The sequence below is a fragment of the Engystomops pustulosus genome, chromosome 11 (genome assembly GCF_040894005.1).
Source record: "Engystomops pustulosus chromosome 11, aEngPut4.maternal, whole genome shotgun sequence".
NCBI lineage: Eukaryota > Metazoa > Chordata > Amphibia > Anura > Leptodactylidae > Engystomops > Engystomops pustulosus.
Window position 1 is genome coordinate 40,317,204 of NC_092421.1, and position 22,704 is coordinate 40,339,907.

Here is a 22,704-nt window from a genome sequence, read left to right on the forward strand (position 1 = left end):
GACTATAAAAATCCAGACCTTGGGTGTCAAAGACAAGTGGGGTATTTATTATCAACTTTCAATTGGAAAGCTGGCAGATTTTGTTTTCCCCTTGCTGCAACTCTTGTACCTTATTTATTTATTACAATGTTGGTGCTTTTCCGACACTCACGACTTGTTCTGTTTTTGGGCACAAAATTGTGTTGCCACTTGTGAATCCAACACTTTTCTGGCATCTCTATTTTTCTGACTAGTTTCGTGTTGCAATTTGTGGCACAAAAATAGAGAAGCTAAAAGCAAGTCTCTATTTCACCTTCATGCATGTGGAGGCAGCTGTTACACTTCTGGTTCAAGCGCCAATCTTTAATCCCTTGCTTTACACACTGAATCACAGTAAAAATTATAGCAGATTTCCAACGCCACAATGCGTCCTAATTAATAAATGCCCCCATGGTCTTGTGTTATCCGTCCTGTCTAGGCAGGCCCATATGCTGCACTAGGCAGGCTTGCAGCATATGGCCTACAGCTCCAATACTCATCTTGCCCGGCTCCCCAAAAGCAGCAGTCTCTGAAGAAGATTGCTGCCGCTTTGGAGGAGTGGCAGGGAAAGGTGAGTATATGTTAGTTTTTGGTTTTTTCAGTGATAAGGAGATTGGTTTTTTAAATGGAGGGGGACATACAACAGGGATTAGGCGGAAGTGGGCTACAGACTGGGGGCCATTGTAAGTTAAGGGGCTAGAGAAAAGGGGCTTTTATAATGACTGTGACTATTGGAGGCAATTATGTTCACAAAACTTGCACTTATGCAACATGGAAGGCCCTTTGGCCAGTAAAATATAACCTTAATTTATGACAATAAAAAGATCTTTGTTTGGATCTATTTTAGACAAGCATGAATGTGCATGTGTACAGTGACTATTAAAATAACACTGGTGGCAGTACCACTATTTGTGTCGCTTGCGACCCTTTTGTGGATCAGCTGTGCTAGCCAACATACGACCCATATTAGGGGGCGTTCTGGTGCCCATTCGAACCAAGCGGTGTATTTAACATGCAAATTGTGTTGCACGCCCTTTGTTAAAGGTGCACCACAAAAAAAATGGTGAACTTTGTCGGACCAGTACAGGGAAGCGACAGATTCATGATTTCTGGCGCAAGTTCTTAATGAATGTGTCGCACCCAGCATTTTACAGGGGCAGTGCACTTTTAGTGAAGTTTACTACTAAGTGTGCCCCATAGAGTAATGTTTGTATGTTTCTTTGCTTTTCTTCTGATTCTAAACTTCTATGGGCAGATCAAGGAAGGTTAATAATGCATTTATTTCCACTCTTTCCGGATATTGTTTTAAGTTTATTATTATGAAGAATGTAACTTTCACACTGCATTAATAAATCAAATATTCTAGTTATTCCTCTTTGTGTACTTCAATGTTATGTATAAATTACTTTCATTTGTAATATATTCACATGCCACATGCAGCATGTCATTGGTTTATGCAGATTTGCAGTTGATTTGTAATTATTAGCATGATACAAAACAGAAGATTAATACATATACAGGAAATATACTTTTATTATAAAACAAGACGGTATCTATAAACATGTATAAAATGTGTGGAGTAACAACTTATACTCAGCATTGAAAAGGCACTCAACATCCAGATTTACTCCACTGCTTCATCCGAGGAAGAAGGAGGAGGTCACCCAAGGTTTCATGTAAGAAGCAGATGGTGCCGCAGCACAGGATGACACTATTCTATCAGATAGAGTAGACACAACACTGTATTCAGGTATTTATGGAACTCTTTTATGACTTGTCCTTTAATAGAAGCTATAGTAATAGGATGTATTTATAACTCTATTGTCTCCCTTCCTATAACTCTCTGGTTTAATGTATGCGCCTCCCTATAATCAGCTGAGATTTCAGATTATCTCCCTCCTCCTTCTGAAACACCATCTTGTCCCCTGTCACACAACAAGAAGTAGGTGGGTTAGAGGAGGGACAGTGGGCACCTGTGGCAGCACTGATCTTCATACTGGATCCACATCTCTGGTCCAAATGGGAAGCTCAGCCTAGGTGTTAAAGAAAACATTGTGCTCTATATCAAGAGGAATTCACTTCCACAGGATCTTCTACTTTATCCTTCACCTAAAGGTAAGGAATACAGTGATTGAATTAAATGCAACCTAAGTATTGCACATATAGACGAAGCAGAGCTGAAGTTGGTAGATTGTAAATCAACGGTTTGCTTTGTGCTTATTTGGATTTCTAGTAAAACAATACAGATAACATAGTGATGATAGTAGGATGATAGTTCTCCATAACAACTATATCAACTCTGCTACATCTGCAGGCGGCACGGATTTCCCTTAACTGTAAAAGCCTGTGAACTTATATATGCAAATTTCCAAACAGATGAAAATGTTTATTGAATGTTATCCTCTATGTAACAATCATACAAGAAGATAGATGTTATACATAGAGGGATACCCCCTGTCCGAAACACTGGAAACTGTTTTCATATTATGTGACTTGATATATTGGAGATCTACAACAGAAAAAGAAGAAAACAGTGGTTACACATGTAAAAAAAAATGTGTCATGCTTTATGTTTTTATTTTTTTGCATTTTATTATAGAATGATAAAGTTGAAGGAAAATATGACACAATTTCATATGTTCTGCTCTTTACATACTGTCACATCAAGGAATCTGGTAATGAAAGAAGTTATAATCTTTTTGAGGTTGCGTCCACACGTTCATTTTTTCAGATGCAGTTTTTAGAGCCAAATAATTGAAATGTGCTACTTCTCCGACTTTTACTCCATTCTTGGTTTGGGCATCAAAAGCTCCATCTGAAAAACTGAACATGTGGTCACACCGTCTGGCTGCATTAACATGTTGCGTTTGGAAATGCAAATGAAAATGGTCTGGGCTCGGCCTGATCACGTATGTGTTTCCATTGAAAAGCATGCGATCGATACGAAGCACCCCAATCACATGCGTTTACATGGAAATAAATATGTGATCAGGTTGAACCCAGACCATTTGCAATGTATTTGGCATTAAAAACTGCATCTGAAAAACTGACCGTGTGAATGCATCCTAAAAGTCATATCTTAGTCAGAACACATCAGTAATCACAGCAGTGAAAGATCTCCAAGAAATCATATACTATACCTGCTTTTACTAACTCTTCTGTGAATCCTTCCCATGTGTATCACTTAGGGAGTTTCTCATTCCTTCCCTCTTATAATTGTACACAAACAATAATAAATAATATTCGATGTATTATTGCAACACAACTTATTCTCTTTAAGTCACAACCATTTTGGCAATATCAAAAAAATGGCCAAAAATTGTCTAATGACTTACTAGAAGGATTTCCACCAACGCTGTGAGAAGCACTAGGCATGTGAAGAGCTTATAGCTAAGTTTTCCAGGCTCCACCACTTTCTCAAACATTATGATAATACATTGAATCCAAGGTTGTGGAAACACGTACCGCTGGCGCTACATTTAGAGATCGTGAAAGTTGTGTAATCCGGCAGAGCCCTGTGGTGCACCATGCCCCCTTTTCGGCAACTGGTGAGGACGGTAAAAAATCACCATTGGGGCAAAACTTTTGGCACAGACTATTAAAAGATGAAAACCAAGGTTTTATATCTTGTATGGAAACAAGTGCCACACAAAATTGGCCTCTAATGTGTGTATTTGGCATTCTTGCGCAAATTCCATAGACATATGAACTTTTTTAGCTTTTAAAATACAATCTTGCATTGGGTGGAAAAAGACGATACCCAGACTAAACAACACTCTTGGCTCCATGGTGGCTCAGTGGTTATCGTTTTTGACTTACATTATCCATACATAAATACATACAGATGGATTATTTGGCTTTATGTGAGATTAGATAAGCCTAATAGAGAATCACATCCATTGTAAAAGCAATATAAAGCGATATAAAAGCAATGAAAATATTAAAATAAATAAAAAATAATGTAAACTAAACCAATAACATGGCAATGTGAAGTTCCCACTCAAAGACAGAAAACCCCTAAAGTATGATGTTATTCTAATAAAAGCGGACAGAAAGGCTGAGGTTTATATTCACATGAGCAGCTGAGCAAATCACATATCCTTCTGGCTTAAAAAGACTTTCTGCCTCCCCTGAGCCAGAGCTTTCCCTCAGCTGTTTCTGACCTTCTTACAACTGGCTAAGCTGACAATCACCTGATCGCTTTGTACACAATTCCCTCCAGGCTCAGCCCTCGCTGCCAGTTCAGACAGTTCTCCTAGCTCAACGTAATGCCATCAATTCTGTCCAGAGAACAGGCTTACTTGTGATATCAACATCCACAGCAAAATCTCCCTTGTGTGTCCAACATTCAGCCAAATGTATTTTCTATGAGACTAGGATGTGCCTCAATTTACCGTTCACTTTAATGGAAATCTACCGTCCAAATGAAGCATTTATAAACTGCATTACCAGACCCCTTCTGAGCTGTAGTTTCACCCTTCCCCTGCTCCCTCGGCACTTCACCCCTGCATCTGCCTGCTGCAATATCCCACCGTAGCATTATATAGATGGTACATATAACCCAGCAATATGGAAATATCTAAGGTATCTATGGCATACATACTTCTATAGGCAGATGACACACTGTTTTGGGGAAATGTAGTATGGGTTGTATCTTTTAGGGCAACAACTGTTGCAGAGGTTATTTGTGGATGATTTACTGTTATGTGGGTCATCTGTGGAATACACTCTGATGGTAGATGATACACCATTGATGCACTGATGATGCACTGCACAGGATGACATCTTTGGTTGACCCCCGAGGGTCAAGACAGTTCTAGCTCAGCCTGTCATTGGATCCACCTATCATTAGTATCAACTACGAACAAGCTTATGATGAGACTAGACTTGGAGCTAGACTATGGGAGTCCCCAATTGTGTGTAAAAATCATTAGCTCTGGCCACACAATGTTAGGATTGATATTCTGTGTAGTGTGGAAAGGTTAAGTAACAGGGACAGGTTAGGTGGCCCATTAAAGGAAGACTCAGGCTACATTCGGTCAAGATAGGGAAGAAGTGTGAACCCTGCACTTCACACAACAGGTGTCCCTGCTTACTAGCTGGCACTGTGTTAAACTGCAGACAACAACTGGGCGGCAGTCCCTACTCTGAATAAGTTCTCTGAGCAGCAGACACACACACATACACATTCAGAAAACAAGCATGGTCAAGCAAACTTGGAGCAGAACGAAGATGGCGATGAGGTACAAATTTGTAAGGCAGAAGAATAGGTGCATGCAAAAGCTCAGGATCACAGCAGAAAATCATAGAATCACCACGAGACAAGTCTTTCAGAGGCATATCTATATGGTTAAGCAGCAATATATACAGTAACTGGAGATCACCCCAGAAGTAGAAGCTGGTGCAGAGCTCCAGCACTATCATAGGACTGACACACATTCCCAGCTAAGAAAGTCTGCCGCCTGTCAATCACCAGCTTAAAACAGATCATTACACCCAGGTGTGGTGCTCAGCGAATGGAATTTAATCTGCAGAGCAAGTTCTTGCAGCAGTTAGGGTGCGTCCACACTGTTCATTTTTTCAGATGCAGTTTTTGATGCCCAAACCAGGGGTGGAGTGAAAATAGAGGAGGAGCTGCACTTCTTAATGATAATCCTCACTAATGTTAATCCACACCTCCTTTTGGCATCAAAAACTGCATCTGAAAAACGTGTGGCTGCACCCTAACGCATGCGTTTTCAAACGCATCTGAACAGCTGAGAAGAGGACATTTGCCTGATTACATAGCTGTTAACATTGTGCTTACAAAACTGTCATGTAACGTATGTATATTCAGGGCCATATTTAGTGTTGATGTTGCCCTAGGCACTCTCGGTGCTTACGCCCCCTTTTGGAGCCATCAAGTTAATGCCTCTGCCCATAACCCTCAGCACGTTACTATAAGAGATCAGCACCGGACCCAGGGGGAGTCCCCCAAAGATCCACTGTAAGGGTGGTGCTACGTGTTCCCAATTTGATTCCGTTTTTCAATGGGGCTGCCCGCAGACGACCACAAATGCGTTTGCACGCAAACGCATGCAATCGGCAATCAGTGCCCAATGTTATTTTGTGTAAATGCAAGACAATGGGGGTCATTTATTAAGGGCCCGATTCGCGTTTTCCCGACGTGTTACCCGAATATTTCCGTTTTGCGCCGCTTGTACTTAAATTGCCCCGGGATTTTGGCGCACGCGATCGGATTGTGGCGCATCGGCGCTGGCATGCGCGCGACGGAAATCGGGGGGCGTGGCCGAACGAAAACCCGACGTATTCGGAAAAACCGCCGCATTTAAAAACCGAAAATGTGTCGCATAAGGACCGCTTACCTTCACCTGGTCCAGCTCGGTGCATTCCGGCGCGATGAGTTTACTTTCAGCGCAGCAGCGCCACCTGGTGGACGGCGGAAGAACTACCTTATTAAATCCCGGCCGGACCCGAATCCAGAGCGGAGAAGCCGCCGCTGGAACGCGAATGGACCGGGTAAGTAAATTTGCCCCAATGGGCGCTGATTGCTGATCACATGCATTTGCAAAAATTGTGCTGAAATTGTCAATGAAAAAAACCTCTGTACTCACCTTTGCGACGCCCCCTGCAAGTCTTCTGTCTTCAGCTTTGGCTCGGGCTCCCCTCATGGTCCCGTTGCATATGCCATGATATCAGCCGCTTGCCAACATCAGGGTGTGCACGCCGCCATCGGCACACCCTATGATGTCAGGCTGACGTCATGGTGTATGTGATGGGACCACGAGGGGAGCTGAAGACCGAGCCCAAGCTGAAGACAGAAGAACAGCGATTTGGGTTTTTTTTTAAGGCTGAGCAGGAGGCTGCTGGCTATATTTGGGGGTATTCACTGGCTATATTCTGGGGGCAGCAAACACTGGCTATATATACGGGGGACAGCAAGCACTGGCTATATACAGGGGAGAGCAGGCACTGACTATATATGGGAGAGTGCAGGCACTGGATATATGCGGGGGAGTGCAGACACTGGCTATATACTGAGGGGTATGCACTGGCTATATACTGGGGCATGCACTGGGTATATCCTGGGGGCACGCACTGGGTATACACTGAGGGACAAGCACTGGCTATATACTGGGGGACATGCACTGGCTATATACTGAGGGACAGGCACTGGCTATACACTGGGGGGGCAGGCACTGGCTATATACTGGGGTGCAGGCACTGGCTTCTTGTTTTTACAGCTGGATTAAAAAATTCAACAAACTTGCTTCCTGCTTGGAAAAATAAGTATTCACTCAGCGGATGCCATTTGAGTCCATGGGGGGATGGATGAATACCTGGCCCAGAGTGGCTGGCTAGTGCGGCCTTGGGAGCGCTGTGGTCACACTGCTTGGTATGGGGACCAGAGGGCTGATCTACAGCCTCGCAGATCTCCAGGAGGTGATGTGTATAAGAAATATGGAGGGAGAGGCTGATGCAGTGGTTGGATGGGAAATCCCTGGGTGATAGATGGTGGTCGGCACGAAAGATACACATGCAGCCTGATAGTAGATGCAGGTTGGGCTGGTTACAATGGAACTGAGTCCGCTTGGTGGAGCTGCAGTTCTACGCTTAAGTCTCCGGACTTGCCCTATGTGCCAGGCATTAGGCCTGCGGCACTATAAATTCCAGGGATTAATGGCTGTGGCAGCACTGCCATGTACTGCTCCTTCTTATGCTCTCACTGAAGAACAGACTAGCGATGTGTCGTTTGCCAATGAGCCAGCTCTAAGAGGCTAGCTTGGCTCACTTAACCCCACCCCTAACTGGCTCACCACACCCCCTTTAACACGATACAATCGGGTTAAAAGGGGAGTGGTGTGGGGCGATTGGCCTGTGGCTCCCTATTATATATTTAATAGGGAGCCATTCAGGAGCCAGCTCACTAAGAAAAGCCGTAATTCCCATCACTAGAACAGGCCATGTGCTTCCACCCAGCAGGGGTTAATATACTCCCTGGTCAGGTGGTAGCACCTCTCCAATCACCTTCCAGCTAGTGTAACAGAAACATCATTGGATAATTATATTACACAATTGATTTTTGCCTTGCCATGCACTAGCTACAGCTGCAATGTAAAAAGTATATTTTTAAGCGGTAAGGGGGGGCTCCTATTAGAATGGGGCCCTGCCTCTCCTAGTTACGCCCCTGGAATCTTCATATTTTTACAACCAAGGTCTGAAATGTAATGTTATTACAGCGTTACTGTGGCATTTTACCAGTTCAGGTACCACATGAATAAGTGCACCACACAAAATGCACACAGGCATCCAGGGCCGGATTAATGTTGGTGGGGGGCCCTGGGCGCAAAATATGCTGGGAGCCCCCATTGAATGTAATCCAGACAGGGAACAGCAATCGTTACATACCAATCCCCAGTAATAACTATATACAGCCTCCCAAATAATCACTATATACAGCCGCAAGATATAACTATATACAGCTCCTCCAGCAATCACAGCTCGCTCAATAATCACTGTATATAGCCCCCCAGCATTCACTATATACAGCTCCACCAGCAATCACTATATACAGCCCCCAGTAATAAATATATACATCTCCCAGTAATCACTATACACAGTCCCCAGTAATCACTATATACAGCTCCCCAGTAATCACTATATACAGCTCCCCCAGCAAACACTATATCCAGTTCCCCTAGTAATCACTATATGCAGCTCTCCCAGCAACCACTATATACAGCTCCCCCCAGCAATCACTGTATACAGCTTCCAGTAATAACTATATACAGCTCCCCCCTATAATAACTACATCGGTACTTTACCGTTAAATGAAGTCACTGAAACCATTTTAGTATGACATACACTCACCGGCCACTTTATTAGGTACACCTGTCCAACTGCTCGTTAACACTTAATTTCTAATCAGCCAATCACATGGCTGCAACTCTACGTGCATTTAGGCATGTAGACATGGTCAAGACAATCTCCTGCAGTTCAAACCAAGCATCAGTATGGGGAAGAAAGGTGATTTGAGTGCCTTTGAACGTGGCATGGTTGTTGGTGCCAGAAGGGCTGGTCTGAGTATTTCAGAAACTGCTGATCTACTGGGATTTTCACGCACAACCATCTCTAGGGTTTACAGAGAATAGTCCGAAAAAGAAAAAACATCCAGTGAGCGGCAGTTCTGTGGGCGGAAATGCCTTGTTGATGCCAGAGGTCAGAGGAGAATGGGCAGACTGGTTCGAGCTGATAGAAAGGCAACAGTGACTCAACTCACCACCCTTTACAACCAAGGTAGGCAGAAGAGCATCTCTGAACGCACAGTACATCGAACTTTGAGGCAGATGGGCTACAGCAGCAGAAGACCACACCGGGTGCCACTCCTTTCAGCTAAGAACAGGAAACTGAGGCTACAATTTTTACAAGCTCATCGAAATTGGACAGTAGAAGATTGGAAAAACGTTGCCTGGTCTAATGAGTCTCGATTTCTGCTGCGACATTCGGATGGTAGGGTCAGAATTTGGCGTCAACAACACGAAAGCATGGATCCATCCTGCCTTGTATCAACGGTTCAGGCTGGTGGTGGTGGTGTCATGGTGTGGGGAATATTTTCTTGGCACTCTTTGGGCCCCTTGGTACCAATTGAGCATCGTTGCAATGCCACAGCCTACCTGAGTATTGTTGCTGACCATGTCCATCCCTTTATGACCACAATGTACCCAACTTTCAGCAGGATAATGCGCCATGTCATAAAGCTGGAATCATCTCAGACTGGTTTCTTGAACATGACAATGAGTTCACTGTACTCAAATGGCCTCCACAGTCACCAGATCTCAATCCAATAGAGCATCTTTGGGATGTGGTGGAACGGGAGAATCGCATCATGGACGTGCAGCCGACAAATCTGCCGCAACTGTGTGATGCCATCATGTCAATATGGACCAAAATCTCTGAGGTATGCTTCCAGCACCTTGTTGAATCTATGCAGAAGAATTGAGGCAGTTCTGAAGGCAAAAGGGGGTCCAACCCGTTACTAGCATGGTGTACCTAATAAAGTGGCCGGTGAGTGTATATACAACTATCACTACGCCCAACATGGTAGGATTCATATGGATTAGATATTACAAAATAGATCGTTCACAAATACCGGTGTTTATAATCCGAATGAATCTATACTTAAAATAGTACGCTTCATATGGATTGGGCATCACTAAATCGATCTTCCCCACTTACCAGGGTTTATCATAACCATGAAACTTCTCTGCATGCTACAGCGTTTTGGTCCCTACAGGCTTCTGTAGATGTAGTCTTTCACACCCACTGGCATCCATTTTAGTAGTTCCTCCGTCCCCGCACCGGGGATCGGGACGTTAAAGTACCGATATCCATAGGACACTCCTATTTCAGGTAGATTATCCATTATTTATGTAAGGTAAAGACTTGTTAATAATGTATTGTATTGTAATTGTGTTTTCTATGTATATCTCTTAATGTAATCATTTTTTAATCGATGTAATCAGTCATCCAGTCATCAACCTGCACGCCATTCCCCGCCTTGGTACCGGGAACGCGCCAAAATATTGATATATTTGCCACATACTATGGCTATGTAACACAACTGATGAAGGATCTGTTCGGGGTCCGAAACGCGTCTTGTCTTTTATCATTTATTTTATTCAAAACAACTTTTATGTAACCATTTTATTAATAAACCATTTTTGGAACATATTGCGCCGGGTCTTCCATAAGATCAGAGGGGATGTCCATCGGGTCTCCAGGAATAGTTACCTTCCACCGCCTATTATTGCTATATACACTCCCCCCATAATAAATATATACAATCCCCTATTATAACTATATACATTCTTAGATAAAATAATAAAATTGTACTCACCCTCCAATGTTCCCCCGATGTGCACCGTCCTCATCTTCCTTCTTGGTGTCGGATGTAAACAAAGATGGCGGCGCCCTGCTACAGGTGGCTCCGTGACTGTTGCGGCATTTTTGTTTATATGCTATCGTCTATGGCAGAGCAGGGAACTTATAGTTCCCTTGCTCTGCCATAGACGAAAGGCAGACACATTGCAGAGATTCGGCCCGAGGAGCCCGGAGCCATATACACTGTTGGCGATTCGGGCGGTCGTGCAACCGCCCAAATCGCCCACATTTGGTGGGGGCCCTGGGGCGCGCGCCTCGAGAGCCCCCCTATAATCCAGCCCTGCAGGCATCTACCAAGTACCGCACACACAACATACAAATACATGATTAACATAACACACACATCATACAGGTATATCACCCACATAGCACAAGCAGTGGGGCCTGCAGCTAGACTTGGAGCAATTTGATGCACTGATGTATGAGATGTCTTGACTGAACACAACATAACCTCTGCCCTCTGCTCTGAGTCACTGCTGTAGCAGGCTTCTGGTTGTATATTACAGCAAAGTTTGAATACAGAGATCAAAGAACACAGGAGTTTCAGGTGACTACCCTTGCTACTTGCTACCTAATACTGTTTGCAACTTTGTATAGTCAAAACTGCTGGTATACTATCTTTAGTATATGTAAAAATTTAATATGAAATGTCACTCCTTCTCCCAATTTATAAGCAGAGAGCCTACAATGTTAGTGACGTTACTGATGTTCATCACACAGGACATTTTCCAGTAAAACACTGATAAAATTTAGTTTTGCTTTAATATCATAGAGCACATCCCAGTAATCCAGTCTTCACTGTAAGCTATTTGGTTGTGTAATTTGAAGTTTGTGCCATCTAAGTAGATTGAAGATTAAAGAGAATGATTAAATATTGCATTCTGGATTTATTTGGGTTTTTAATATGTGCATGAAGAAAGGTATTATTCCAAGATTTATTTCCCAATCCTATAACTCTGAACCAGCAATAACAACATGCTGAATACCTGTAACATGAAGATGAAAATCCGTAATTGTATTAAATAGATCTGCCGGTACAAACTGTGCAACAACCACTCAATGTTTGCCGAGGAATAAAATAAAGTCCAAATGATGGTATCTCTGGGGATATGATTTAACAGTGAAGGCCAGAAAATGACATGCTGCTATGTAAGACTCTGTCCTAGATTTATCATTAGTGAGGCTATGAGCAGTTTGCCTCACTGATGTGCAGAGGGTGCCAGATTACTGGAGACTGGCGCATCCTGCACATGTCCACATCAGTTTTTTCTGGTGTACTCAGTTTAATGGGTGTGCACCACAATTAAGTTGGATTTCCGACATAAATGTGGTTCCTGATATGAATTTGCACCTGAACACCCCTTTAGCTGCAGACTTTTGTGTTGCAGCTACAAGACAAAACTGGAGCAAATACTACATATTTATGTGCAAAGTGCCCCAGAAAAGTGCTGTATGCAGTTTTAAAAATCTGGGTATACTGAAAATGTACCTTAGCTACTACTGATATTGTAAAGTAGAGATGTTTAAGAAAGACTTCTTCCAACCATTAATAACAAAAGCATCAAGATAGGTATAAAATATACAAGCTGAGGCAGTGTGCTATTCCGTACTGGACTGCAAGTTGGATTTTGGAGAGTAGCTTCTAGCTACCTTCTAAGGCAGCCCCCTTAACGTCAAGCATGACTTTCAGAAAGCCTAATGACATAATGCAAGATTAAAACAAAACCAGTATATCTATTCCAAAAGGAACAGACTGCATCAGTTCAGTGTATGGAACTGGTTTGGCTGTGTGAGAGAGATTTGACTAGGGTCAGGAATTAAGAACTCTCCTTATGGAGACATTGGCAATGAGACCACTTTAAAGGAAGCCCCCCATAACATCAAGCATGACTTTCAAGAAGCCTCAAGCCAAACCAGTATATCTATTGTAGAAGGAACAGATTCCCAACTGTACCTGTAGACAGTACTGGAACTACTGGAAAACATATTTGTAGTATTAGTAGTATGTTGGTATTGAGTGATAACATGTCCTCAATAAATATATAGATAGGGTGACACCTGCACCATAATTTAAATAAATGTTGCTTAAATCAACATTACAAGCTAAATACACCTACTTACCCAATTTTTAAAACATAAGTATGTAGCCTATAAATAACTATGTAGTAAAAAGGTGTGTAAAAAAGGCTACAAAAGTCAAATTTTACTTTTGAAGGGCCAGTTCATATGTGAGTAATGTCATCTTCCTTTGCCTCACTTATTTTGAATCAAAGACTGAGGAGGTAAGAAATAATGGAAAGACTTGCTCTTGTTCTGTGTGTTCATCCAGTCCATGTTGTCGCTCACAAAAAGGCCCCCTGCACACAAACTTGCTTTGTCTGTGGAAATGGACCCGTGTGCTGGTCAGATCACACCGATCATGCACAGTGCAATGGATCGTCCACTGCACTGTGTTTGGTCTATGGGATCTGTCCAGCACACATGTCCATTTCCACAGATCAAGCACTTTTGTGTTCATGGGGCCTAACTGATGAAAAGATAATGGTAAATGAGATCTGAATTGACCCTTTGACTGTTTAAATACAATAATTATGAATTAAAAATGTGTATTTAATTTATTAAAACTCAAATACAATATGACCCCCAGATATTGGGAGAACATAAGACTACCCCCAGGATCAAGGATTGTAAACCAAGCACACTTATATACTGGAGTGTGCCCCCTCTGGCAGGACCCACTCTTCTTTTATCTCTTTGTGCCCTTGTTTTTACAAAAAAGAATTAAGCTTCAGGGGCTCTGGGCTCTAAAACTGTCAACTAAACCCGAAAAACCCCTCAAGCTCATTTGCATAATTTATAAAGCCTTTTTTTGTAAAAACAAGGGTATAGAAGCAAAAAGAAGAGTGGATCCAATGGGGGCACGCACTGTAGACACAATGGGGCACATTTACTTACCCGTTCCAGTCGCAATCCCCGATCCGGACGGTCCAACGAAGATTAAGTCTGGCACGATTCATGTAGCTTGTGCGCCCGAGATCTTGCATATGTCGCTTCCCCGCTGAAGTCCGCCAGAGTTCACCTTGTTATTGCGGGTCTTGCGACACAATTTGAATTCTAAATCCAATTTGAGTCCGAATCCGTCGGGTTGTCCGACGGCCACACCCCCTATTTACCTTCCATGAAAGTCGGTGCAATTGCGCCTAAATCCGATCGTCTGCACCAAAAACCCATGTTAAATGCGGCGCAACACGGAAATCGACAGGAAACCCGACAAAAATGCGGTCCGCAGACCCTTAGTAAATGAGCCCCATTGAGATGGCTAAGGGCATTTATCCAAGCAGTAATTCTGCATCCATTTTGCAAATAACAAATAACAGTGATGTTGTTTGGTTCCTGATATGGTTTTTGCTGCAGTTCTATTTCGGTAGAGGGGTGAAGCACAACCTTTCCATTGCAATGGTTGATTTCTGTATTTATGCTTTGATTTCTCGATTTATGCTTTGAGCCATAAATCCGTAGTGGAAAGACATTTTTCGCTACAGTTTTTTCCGCATTGCGTGTATAGGATTTGGATAGGAGTAAGCCCATCCACCATTGTTCCAATTATTTTAAAAATATTTAGGGATTACAGTTTTTATTAGTGGTTTACAGTTCAAGTCCGAAAGCTTTCGAAATTAATTCAGAAGTCTAACCATAATATATCTTTAGTATACGTAAGTAACTCTCAGCATTTGTAGGGTCAATCACATTGCATCAGTGAGTCAAGTTATTGGTTATTATTGAGGTTGTTAGTATTTTTATCAGTTATCATGTAGTTTTATAAGGTAAATTTAGTACACAGGATACAGCATTGCATAGAGGGTCTGTCCTTTAGCCATAAATAAAGTACAAAGTTATGCATATGTGCATGTATGTGTTATGATGAAGAATGTGAATATGCATTGAGAATGGGGAAAGGACAAAGCAATTGCCCAAGAATTCTCAATGCTACCCATGAAATCAGAAATTTCACAGCTCACAATATGTGACTAAGTTTACATGGATCTCGAAAGGAAGGAGCCATGTTTTTTTCTAATCCTGGATAAACCATTTAGTGCTGCTTCCAGCAATTAACTCTGACTCTATCAAGTATTAACTACGTTTTGTGAAATGGTTGGCCTCTAAGACAATTCAGCTTTTCTTTGAATAAATTAAATAATGAAAAAATTGATTCATGTTATTTTGTTGTATTTTTGGGGGTTTTTTGTATTCAGGTTGTCTATGTCTTATTTTAAGTTTTTGCATGTAACTGTAACATTGTAACCGTTCATAGGTTATGTATCGTACTGCAGATCAGCTCCATTGAAGTAAATTGGATGTCCTCAGTAGTATACACAACTCCTATGTTATCACTTGCCAATAATTGTGAGGTTGCAGCCTTGGAGAGAATATAATTGTAACTGGATTAAATATTCCAGGATGGATTTCAGCTACAATCCTGGATTCCGGAATCCTGATATTACTAAAAACCCACATAAAGGTAGGATTACACAGATCTCCAGTCTTATCTGCAGCTCTGTAGTATTGAGGGAACCACCTAAAATTTCTATCTTCCTTATTGTTTATTTATGTTTAAAAAACATAAATGTTTAAAAAACATAAATGTGTAAATCCAGTGGGCTGGGCCGCTCTTCCACACGGGACCCACCTGCTGCCTTGAGTTGGAGAAGACATGAAACTGGTGGGGGGGAGAGATGTACCATCTCTGCCAGAAAACTGGCAAGATAATGCATAATGAACCACCCCATAGTGTCCATTAATGCCTTAGAGTTTAATGTTTAAAAAAACAGACACTCTGCTTTTAGTTGATGTCAGTTACTGGCCATTTTTTATCGACCAATATCTTGTGTCTATTTATCTATCAATCTATCATCTATCTCTCTATTGATGTAACAAGAGTTTATGTTAACACCCCAATTAACCACACATAACCCAAACTATCATCTAAATTTCTATCATCTATCATCTATGTTCTATCTATATAATATATCTATATTGCTTTATCTCTATGCGCCTCCTATTGGCTTAAAAAAAATCATAATGTTAAGTATCAATCTGTTATGCATCTGTTTTTTCAAACGCCAAAAATTGTGCAGCAGCCACCGTAATTGTTTTCTGGCCAAAAAAACAGAGGAATAATGGATGGCTGCATAACAGACTATAACATATGACCATATACTTTTATGCAAATTGTATTTCTAACTGATATTCTAACAAATTGTATTTCTAACTGTAGTTGCAACTGGGCCTTAACAGTGGTGGGACTAACTAATATCTATTCTGTATAAATGGGGACTCTCGATTTTCTCCTGAGGGCAGATGTTAGAGAAAACAATAATTTAATTGTTAGATAATTCTTTTGCTCTGGCTTCAGAAATAGCCAACCCAACAACCGACCATCAAGAGCTTCCTAATGTGTATAGCCAGCCCTGGACTTATTTATTGTGTTATTTGTCTACCTCAGTTTTTTACAATACAAGTTAATTTGCAACTATTAAATGCCAAGCAAAGAAAGATCTATTCTCTGAAATAATTAGCACTGCTTAATCAGATTACTCTGCTTCTCTAATCCAACTTTCTCTGCATTTTTTTTAAATTAAATAGGTCACCTTGTAAGTCACACAACAATGGGCAATAAGGATACGCAAAATTGTTGCTTTCATACAAAGAATTAATGAGAGCAACAGACTTAGGATCAGTCTTACAAGCCAACGGAAGCTTAGCCAAAAATAGTATGCATTAATTCTATATCTCTCCTTGTAATCCTTCATGCTAGCTGCAAACCAAGAGCCAAATCCTGATTGCAAATAATGTTCTGTGTCTTGTTTAAACCAATGGCCCTTACGTGTAGCACTAAACAATTTTCTGTGAAATTTGGTATTTAAAAAGGAAAAAACCGAAACCAACAACTGTTTCAGTATAATTTCTGTTTCTTCTAACTCTATGTTGTGTTGACCCATTGTTAGTATTTTGCAATTTATAAGTAGTTAGAGGATTTTTCCAAGAATTCTGAGAGCAGGACATGTGTGCCAATAAAATAAAATGTATTTACCCTGCTGGGGCTCTCCTTTCCCATGTACATTCATTAATAAATGTATCCTTTTTTATATAGGTGCTGAGGTACATTAGTCATTATGGCCAGCGGGAACCATAACCTGTCTCCGCCATCTCAGCAAGAAACATTCCATTTATTTTGCCAAGAGAAGACTGATTGTGGCTGCCATTTCATCTCCAAAAGCTCCTCTGCTCTTCCTATTGTTGTTGCTGGAGCCCCACAGAAGAAAACAGAGCTGCATAAAAGCCTTAACAGTATTATCCATGTGACAAAGTGTAACGAAAACAGTGTGGTTCAGCATGCACATACTTCAGAGTGGTCTTCCAGCAAGGATTGTCCTCCTAATCTTAATCCTGTAAAATCTGACTGCAATCATCTATCTGTTGGTCACACACAAGAAAGGATTAATCACAAAACTCACTATTGCTCAGCTGAATCATCCTTAGCAACACCGGGGCAGGAGGTCACAAGGAACTTTGCAAGATATGATGTCTCTGAAAATATTTCCTTACTAGGTCACTCAGAAACATCAATGTGTCAAGCTGACAGCATGGATAATCTTGACTTGCCAGACAAGATAGTTCAAAAGAGTTATTCAGATTACTTCTGTGGACGCCGGACCTCAGTGCCTCATTCTGTTAGGGTAAATTACAGGATCAGTGCCACATATTCCAATCTATCTACTTCCAGCAGCATTTCTGGGTCTGGCAGTGATGGGACGTGTACTCTCAGTAATATTACTCAAGACTCTGGGATAGTTCATTCTCCATCAAACATTCAAAACAATTTGACTGATGTTGTTTTTTCTGACAAGGAACAAAATATTCCACTGAGTCATTTGGACAGCGGTACAATTCAGCAGAATATCACAGTGTATACAGTGCCAGGTACATATCAACACGGAGTCTTAAAACAAAGGAATTCTGGTAACATGTTTCCAAATAATGATTATGTGTATGGTCAGAAATTCCATAGCATTCCAGGTGTTATGTCTTGTGATAATATTTCCGAAGCAAAGCTCTCACCACCAGCTATGGTTATCCATAACAGCTGTTCTGCCCATTGCAGTAAGGGCCATGAACCTTTGCTAAAGGTTGATGATACAATTGCTGCCTATTGCCACTCCTTACCTATATCATCTATTCACTGTTCATCTGGACTGGAGCATTCACTTGGTGAACCGATTATAGGGCACATTCAACCACAGTTCTGTTGTCAATTGCCACAACCTGATAAATTTTCATTTCCAAAACTGGCATCATCAATTAGTGAATCTGGACTAGATACTAAAAAGCTTCTACGAAGTGGCCAGCTTGCCTTTCCACCACCTCCTGTCTCAATAGGAGAAATTAATTTGCTCACTTCAGAAAGAGATTTCAGTGATTTGCTGCTGAAAACAATTGAAATTCCACTAGATGAGTTGGAAGTTTCAGACACGGACATGAAAAGAAGAGATAATTGGACAATGACATCTGCAAACGATTTATCCATAGATGATAAAAGATCGCTCAGAGTCAAAGATGCAGAGGTCCAAACTGTGATTATCATGGAAAGCAAGGCAGTCGCAACAACTCCATTTATTCAGACTCCCTCTCATTTGTTCCCAGAAGTTGGATTAGGATTTAACCTCCAATGTCCTCAAACACCAGTGCGAGAGGTTAGATGGGATGAAGAAGGAATGACATGGGAGGTTTATGGAGCTGCAGTTGACCCTGAGGTTCTTGGCTTAGCTATTCAAAAACATTTAGAGATCCAGATAGAACAGAACACACAGCCTTCCGAACAATCCAGAGAAACAGAGCAATCGGATAAGGAGAAGAGGAGGTCTATCAGGAGTGTCATGCAATCCCTGAGACAATGCAGTTGTTGTGTGTGCTCCAGTGCTACACCCGAGTGACAATGGAGATAATAAAACACAAAAATTAATTTCATGCATGCACTTTGCTGTACACAGCACACAGGCCCTGGCTCCCATACCTTGAAATTGTTGTAAAGTCATAAGAATAGCCACCAAATTCAATATTCTGTATAAATTAAAGAGAATCTGTCACATCCAACATGTGCTGGCACCTCATTTGATTGGTGCCTTAACTGTGGTCAATTTTGTGTTTTATTTCTTTTTTCAATGACTACCCATGCAAAGGATATGGCCTCCAGAGGTTTATACGTGAAGTAGAAGGTTCTGGCCAATGGGGTTATAATTTAGTATTTTCTCTGATGTTTTGTTCTTTGGTTGTTTTATGAAAGGAATTGTCACTGCCCTCTTGAAAAATAAAGGGGGTCATATCTTTTGAAAGGGTAGATGGATTTAAAAAACTAAAGTTCAAATAGACCAGGGGCACAGCATTATTCACATGTATGTAATTCGAAATGTTGTATTTGGTGACAGATCCTCTTTAAAGAGGACCTTTTATCACCTCCACCACTTTTATGATCTCAATAATAGGCACCACTCCACGGACTTTGGATAAGTTTTCTATAGTTCCTACCATTTCTGAGCAATCAGTACCATAAAGAAACAACACATTTTCAAAGAAACTGACTTTTAAAAAACATGTAAATTAGCCATTAACCGGCATCTCCGGGTTTTAATTTATTTCACCCCCGGCTGTGATCGGACCTCCTGCTCCTGGCCAAGGAGCTAAGAGAAAGCCCACGCTCTGCTTTCTTCACGCTCCAGCTTTCTGACGTCATTGGCCGCCTCCTAGTTCCTCAGTCGGGAGCATGAGATACAATTACAGTGGGGGACAGAATAATGCCCAGGTGACCCCAGCCTGAGCATCTCTAGCTAATTTATATTTTTATTAATAGTCAGGGGCAGATAAATGCTGGACATCTACCATCAGTGGAACTAATGGCAGATGTCCTTTAAGGGAGGTGGTGAAAGATTCTCATTAAAGGACATATACCATCAGATTTACTGATTTAACTCAAATTCTTTTATGTCTGCTAGGGGATGGAATCGTTTTATTGTATCTATGCAAATGAGCCCGGGTGCTACGGTCTACGTCTTTAGAGCTCCTCTTGGCTAGTTTACTGTTTATTTTACACATACCCCGACTGTAGTCTTTTAAGCCTAGTCCTACCCATCAAACGTGCAGGCAACTGGTGAAATCGTGATCGACTGGCAGGACTGTAAGCCGGTACAGTTCTGGTTCATTTGCACAATTTTATTAACTCATTTTCAGAAGATTTCTGCCGTTCCAGAATCTAATTAAAAAAGGTTCCATCCTATAGCAGTTATAACGAGCAAGACAGTTAGGACCATTAATAAATCTGGTTAGAAGCCCAAGGCCATGGTCGGTCTGTGAACCAAAGACAAAAGTGCTTTTCAGGGACCAGCCACGGGGCTGAGGACACTGATGCAAGGAGTCTCTTCTTTCCCACAAAACAGCAACACCAACTGTAATCAATAACAGTTTGGTGCTAGTGTTCTGATGTCCTGTCCTTGGTACTGTGGTTGCTCTATGTCCATGATTCAAAGACCTCCCATATTCTTGTGCTTCTACCCTTAATCATTCATACCTGAATGGGCAAATGATATATATGCAATAATTTGTGCATAATAGTAGGTGCTAAAGATAGCATTAGAATATGGTAAAAACGGCTACACTTGTAGCCAGAAGCTACAACATGGTTTTTGGAAGCACCTACCTGTTTACACTGTGAACTTTCAATATGGTTTTTGTAGCCTCTGTGAGGTTATATAGCTTTATACGTTTGGAGAAATTGACCTTGGCAGTGGCATATAATTCTCCACTTTATGTTATATGTACATCAAATGCATAATTGTTAAAAAAAGGACCTTTCATCATCACCGCCAGGTTCAACTCTCTTGATCTTTTAATGGGTTTTGCTGCACTGATTCCGGAGTGGTTTGAATTTTTTGTCTAGTTCTCATTGTTCCTTAGCAATTAGTACAGTTTTTTTTGGCACCCATTAAAGATGTCAGTGGTCAGACTAGTTTTTCCATGTTTTCTAATGCAGTTTTTGAAGCCAAATTAAGGTGTGGAGTTAAAAGTAAAGGAGTAGGAGCACATGTCATTTATATTTTCTCTCCCTTGGTTTTGGTTTCAAAAGCTGGAGGAGAAAACCTGCATGTGAAACTTATAGCAAGAGCATGCAATCTGAGGTTATCAGTGTGTGTTGCGGCTAAAACCATTGCAAGAACAATTTATGAACAACAATTAGCTCCAATACACTACATGCTACAACTTTTACAGGCATCATTATATTTTGTGACATAGGGTTTAGTTTTAGACCCCCAGCACACAAACTTTCTTGTTCCATCGAAGAGGACCTGTGTGCTGGTCAGATCTCACAGACTAAGAAAAGTACAGTGAATGGGAGTCCTTGCACCATACTGAAATATGATGCAAAGACTCCCTGTCTGCCAGCAAAACAGCAGCACCAGCACGGTTACAAAAGAATCCTGCTAACATTTAGAGAATATTTTTTCATCTGATGTTAAGTCTCTGTGCAAAATTGGGTAGCCACCAAAGGTCTATTCATTACAGCTGTGCAAAGTTAAAACTGCATCGTTATCAGTTTTGAGGTTATTTTAAAAGCAGTTTTGTTAATTTAACAGGTGAAAGACATGAACAGGTGAATTTGAATTTGAAGGTGGAACCTGTTCAACAAATGGGATTCACCTGTTAAAATTTAAAAAAAAAAACTGCACCTAATGCAGTGATGCAGTTTTAACTGCAACGTGTGGACGCACCCTTAAAATTATTACTTTTTTTTTTTAAACAGTGTTCCATTCCAGTTTTTAGCTCACCACTAACATTGGGGCTTATTTACTAAGGGTCCACGCATGCACTTTCGTAGGACTTTCCGACGTTTTGGGGGATTGCCCGATAGATTTACAGCACTTTGATATATCTGGTTGAGTATTAGCTGGATTAGAAATATGCCTCATTTTTCAGCATAACTGGGCAAATACATGGCATTTTATTAATCTCTTCTACAAAAAAATTATGATGTGGATCCAACATGTGACTGTACCTTTTTTTTCCCATAATCTATAGAATGTTAATTTATAAGATATTGAGGATTTTCCCATAATCTATAGAATTTCAACCACACATGCAAACTGCATGTATACACAAAAGATCACATGAGATAACAAATGTACATGTAAGAACATGCCATTGTCAAATTAAAAATATCCCAAATTGTAAATAGATCTGATCTGAATACAGTTTGTATGTATTGCTATTGTGCTTTCCTGCAATGTGCATTCCCAGGATTCTCATACATTAAAACGATTTTGAAAAACATTTTTTATTTTGCGTGCTAACGTAAAATGTTTTGTGGGTTTTTTTTACATATACAGCTAGTTAAAACATAATAAAAGTTTAAAGATTTTTTTTTCATTTTTAGTTAAAATTAGAAAAAAGGTGCTTTTTTGTCATTTATAGAACATATTTTTTTTAGTATTCAAATTAACTAAAAATTAACATTATTAACAAATTCTCTATTTTGTTTTGGTCATTTTCAATTATAATATGTGTAGTCTCGGACAAAAGGGGCGATGTTTTTTGTAGTGTAGCAGGGTATTTTTTTTATTACCGTATTTACCCGTGTATAAGCCGAGTTTTTCAGCACAAAAAATGTGCTGAAAATCCTCAACTCGGCTTATACATGAG

General features: G+C 40.9%; 1 protein-coding gene and 1 long non-coding RNA gene across 5 annotated transcripts in view; one reads left to right on the forward strand and one right to left on the reverse strand.

The window, feature by feature from the left end:
• Positions 1–1,604: 1,604 nt before the first annotated feature.
• The window catches only part of LOC140105585 (uncharacterized), a 72,458-nt gene continuing 51,358 nt past the window's right edge, over positions 1,605–22,704 (reverse strand). The window contains exon 3 of the long non-coding RNA XR_011850592.1: positions 1,605–2,527. This is a non-coding gene — a long non-coding RNA (uncharacterized lncRNA). The remainder of the gene's footprint in view (positions 2,528–22,704) is intronic.
• On the forward strand, positions 1,672–22,701 carry GPRIN2 (G protein regulated inducer of neurite outgrowth 2). 4 transcript variants are annotated; one of them, XM_072129566.1, is made up of 3 exons: positions 1,802–2,133; positions 15,272–15,478; positions 17,111–22,701. In XM_072129566.1, the coding sequence occupies exon 3, from the start codon at positions 17,133–17,135 to the stop codon at positions 18,948–18,950; it is 1,818 nt and encodes a 605-aa protein (XP_071985667.1). In that variant the 5' UTR covers positions 1,802–2,133; positions 15,272–15,478; positions 17,111–17,132; the 3' UTR covers positions 18,951–22,701. The 4 variants fall into 4 exon arrangements, with proteins under 4 accessions (XP_071985669.1, XP_071985667.1, XP_071985668.1 ...); XM_072129567.1 differs by having other exon boundaries at positions 15,291–15,478; XM_072129568.1 differs by lacking the exons at positions 1,802–2,133; positions 15,272–15,478 and adding an exon at positions 1,672–1,768.

Excerpts from the sequence above, each read along its gene's own strand:
- GPRIN2 (XM_072129568.1), top strand. The coding sequence starts at position 17,133 with ATGGCCAGCGGGAACCATAACCTGTCTCCGCCATCTCAGCAAGAAACA.